General features: G+C 19.2%; 1 protein-coding gene across 1 annotated transcript in view; it reads right to left on the bottom strand.

Moving 5' to 3' along the window:
- The window catches only part of PADL01_1126300 (conserved Plasmodium protein, unknown function), a gene marked incomplete at both ends in the record, with an annotated part of 6,103 nt that extends 1,150 nt beyond the window's left edge, over window positions 1-4,953 (bottom strand). The window contains one exon of the mRNA XM_028682731.1: window positions 96-4,953. Coding sequence (XP_028538980.1) covers window positions 96-4,953 — 4,858 coding nt within the window. The remainder of the gene's footprint in view (window positions 1-95) is intronic.
- Between the last annotated feature and the right edge of the window lie 47 nt (window positions 4,954-5,000).

Here is a 5,000-nt window from a genome sequence, read left to right as displayed (position 1 = left end):
CATACATATATATATATATATATATATTTATTTATTTATTTTTTATTTATTTTTTATTTATTTATTTATTTTTTATTTTTTATTTTTTTTGTTACCCGAATAGTGAGAGGCCTGATCAGGGTCCGATATCGATGAAATAAAACAGGTGGGTAATACCATCTCATTGTAATTAACATTACAATATATTTTTTCCTTTTGATCAATAATATTAAACATTAAAAATTGTTCATCAGTATCAGATATAAGATTATTTAAATAATATCTATAAAAGAAATCTCTATATGATTTATTTGATTCCATTAATTCTTTTTTTTTTTTTTTATAAAAATATAATTCTTTCATTTCTTGACCATATAATTGTAATAATTCATCTTCTTCATTTGTAAATGTAGATACTAAAAAATAACATGTTATATTTATATTTTCAAAATATTTTAAAAATGATATATGATCATTTATTATTATGGATACATCATATAAATCTAGATTGTTTATATTTTCTGTTTGTTCTTGATTATTATTAGGTAATGTCAAATATGTAATTGCATTAAAATCATTTAATCCATATAAATGTAATAATATTTTTATAAGTTTTAATATTTTTTCATCTCCAGAATAACATATGAGTATTTTTTTTTTTATTAGGATACATTTTTTTATAATATTTTTTAATACTTCAAATTTTTCAGATATATTAAAATCTTTTAATAAAAATAAATTCTCATCTAACATTAATAATGGATGTATACATGTATCTCTTTTATTTTTTTCATCAGCATTATCATATATACATTTCTGAATACCACTCATATATGTTAGAATGAAAAACAAATTTCTTTTCTTTTTTGGATTTGTTTTTTTTATTTCATTGTTATCATCTAGATGTAATAATTTCTCATCATTTGTATTATCACACTTATCAGTTGTATTATCACACTTATCAGTTGTATTATCACACTTATCATTTGTATTATCACACTCATCATTTGTTTTATCACACTCATCATTTGTGTTACCATTTTGTTCATCATCATCTTTTTTTTTTTTTTTTATATTAAGACTTACATTTTGATCTACTTTTTGATCTTTGAAAAATAAATTTTTTTGTTTATTTAATACACAAAAGTGTGAAATATAATCTAACATCATATAATTTATAATTTTCTTATCATCTTCATTATAATTCATTTTGATAGTATCCAAAAAAGATTTATTAAAAACATGATTATTTAATAAAAATAAAGAAGATATAAAATTCCAATTATCACAAATATTATTAACTATTAATATTTTTTTTTTATAATTTAAAAAACACAATTCATTCAATATACTAATCTGATTTATAATATTAAAATGACACATATCTAATATAATAATATCACATGTAATATTCAAAGTTTTGGGCAAAAAATCTATACATATAATTAAATTATTATGTATATGTTCTACTTTATTCTCAATTATACTCTCTTCATTTTTATATATTGTTACATTTTTAAATGTAAAAAACAAACTTTTCCATTTCATTATATTTAATATAGAAGTTATAATTAATATGTTTTCTTTATTTTTTAAATTCTTATTTACTATATATGCAGCTTTTAATTTTCTGGAATTATTTTTTTCACTGTTTATAATTAAGGCATAATTTTTATCATATAAAAATTTGACATAATTAAAGGGCACATCAAAAGAAATCTTTTCTTTCTCATATTCTATAAGATGTATATTTTTAAACACATCATTATTATTATCATCATTATTATCATCATTATTATCATCATTATTATCATCATTATTATCATCATTATGGTTATTAATATTTTCATTGTCATCATTATGGTTATTAATATTTTCATTGTCATCATTATGGTCATTCATATTATCATTTATTTCCTCCTTTGAATCTTCCTGTGGATTATATTTTTCTACAGACAATTTTTTTTTCATATGCTCAAAATAATCAGAATATATATTAATTTTTTTTTTTATATATGTAAATTTTTTGTCCTTAATATTAAAGATATTCTTTCTAGCAATATTATATTTTTCAATATTTTTCATATACTCATTATAATATATATTATACTCATTAAACATACTATCAAATAATTTATTCTTTGCTTCTATGAAGCTAATTTTTTTTTTATTTTCTTTTTCTTCTTCATTTGTTGTAGATAAACCATTGTTTTCTAAAAATCGTGACACAAAAATGTTGTATCTTAATTTTGTTTGCGTTTTATATAATAACACTTTATTCTTTTCTAAGAAAAATATTTTGTTTATACCTTCTAACAAATTATCTTCATTATTTCTATAAATGTAATAAAAAAGATATCTTACATATTTATTACGATAAATTAAATCACGCACATTTATAACTTCCTTTATTAATATTTCTATAAATTCGTAATATTGAAAAGGTAGTTGTCTCATAAGATGAGAATTATCATAACAATTGAAAATATTATTATGATCATCATCACCCCTATTATTATTATCATTATTATTATCATTATTATTATTATTATTATTATTATTGTTGTTGTTCTCATCGTTTTGAAATAAACTCTGATTTTTTAACATCTGCAAATAATTATATATCTCATTATAAACCTGATCATAAAATAAAAAATCAAACGGTTCAATTACATATTCATAATAATTTATATCTATTGTATTATTTTCATTCATATTAAGAGGATTCAACTTTTCTATTTTATAATCATCTAACTCGAAATAACTAATTAAAGGAATCTCAAATTTATTTTTATTTTGATCCATACAATTCTGATCATTTATCTGTACTTTTATAGTACCCTCCTGATCATCATCATTATTATTATTATTATTATTATTATTATTGTCTTCACTTTTATTATCATTCTCACTTTTATTGTTGTCTTCACTTATATTATCATTCTCACTTATATTATCATTCTCACTTTTATTATCATTCTCACTTTTATTATCATTCTTACTTATATTATCATTCTCACTTTTATTATCATTCTCACTTTTATTATCATCCTCACTTATATTATCATTATCACCTTTATTATCATCCTCACTTTTATTATCATCCTCACTCATATGATTAACATCTTCCATATTATCAGGTGATAATAAGCTCTCCACGGATGTCTTATTTAATCTTTGATCGTTACTACTCCCACAAACATTATAAGCATCAATATCTTTAAACAACAACAAGTTCCATTCATTTATTGAATAAAGCGTGATATATTTAAACACTATAAAGTGTATATATACTAACAAATTATTTATATAATTAACTTTTTTCAGAGAATGATTAAAATAGAAATTTTGTTCTGGAGATTGAATATTAATATTATTAATATTAGATTTAAAAAATAAATCACATTTATTCTTCATAATATTATTTATAAATTTATTATGTGCATATGAATCAGTGGGTTGTTTAAATTCATGATAATTCGATTTATTATAATCATTATAATAATTATTATTATCATAATTATTATCATAATTATTATTATTATTATTATTATTGTTGATGGTGTCCATTTTTTCCTGTTTTAATTCTAAATGTATATCTTCTTTATATTTCCTTTTTTCTAACAAATCAATATATAAATCCACTTGTTTGTTTAACCTTCTTAATGTCTTTATATCAAATATGTCTGAATTATTATGCTCTTTTTTTTTTTCTAAATTTTTAATATATTTGAATATATATAATAGAGCCCTTATTCTTTTATCATTCAAATTTTTTTTTTTCTTACAAGAATTATATAATAACTCTAACATATTATAATAATTGTTTACATTTTTGTGGCTATCTAATTTCTTATTATGTTTTTTTAATTGATAAATTTTTTCTAAGTCTTTCAAATATTTAACAACAAAGTTGTTATTTATATTATTCACATTTTTATCATCTTGATTTGTATTTCCAATATCAGAATTAAAATAATTATTTTTATTATTATAAATATTATTATTCTGATAATTTTCATACATATTAGAATTATTGTTTATATCATATTCGATATAATTATTATTTAGTTTGTTTATATTATTGTTGGAGTTATTTTGTTTTAAGCTTATTATATTATAAATCCCTTTCACAGCTCCATCTGTATTATTAGCATAGTTTAAATGATCATTCATATGATCATTCATATGATCATTCATATGATCATTCATATGATCATTCATATGATCATTCATATGATTCATAACAATATCATAATTCCGATTTTTATAATCATTGTTATGATATGCATTATGTAAATTATTAGTATTATTCATATTATTCATATTATTCACATTATTCATATTATTCATATTATTCTCATTATTCATATTATTCATATCCATATAATAATTCATCGAATTATTTTTTATGTCTCTATAACTCATATTATACATATTATCATCACTAAATGTAACATTTTTTTTCTTCTTTTTATGACTACTTGTAGTACTACCGGCATTAATACCTATATTATTTATCCTATCATTAGGATGTTTTTTCGATTCTTTATATTCCTTTGATAACAATATATTTTCATTTTGTATTACATTAATAGAATTATTCATATGATTATCATGATTAAAAATATTTACATTTTCATATTCACCACATACTTTGTTCTCCATATTTATATTTTTATTATTCATATAATTCGTCTCATTCATATTTACATTATGCATATTATTTTCATTTGTATATTCTACATTAATTTTATCATTTGTTAGTTTACAATTTATTTGTTGATTACTATCACATGGAAACACAATATCACCATGATTATTTACAGTCTCATCAACATTATTGTTGTGGATTTGTTTAACACTTGAATAATATAATTCCTCATTTATTTTATATGATAAATTTTCTTTATGTTGACTATCTTCATTAACAGTTGAACCTTCTACATTTGACCTATCATATGAATTATTCATTATTTATTTGAAATATTTATAATTAAAATTATATTTTTCTTTTGTTT

The sequence above is a fragment of the Plasmodium sp. gorilla clade G2 genome (assembly GCF_900097015.1).
Source record: "Plasmodium sp. gorilla clade G2 genome assembly, chromosome: 11".
NCBI classification, from domain to species: domain Eukaryota; phylum Apicomplexa; class Aconoidasida; order Haemosporida; family Plasmodiidae; genus Plasmodium; species Plasmodium adleri (nom. inval.).
Note: the sequence above shows the minus strand (reverse complement) of the source record. Positions and strands in the feature narration are given on the sequence as shown.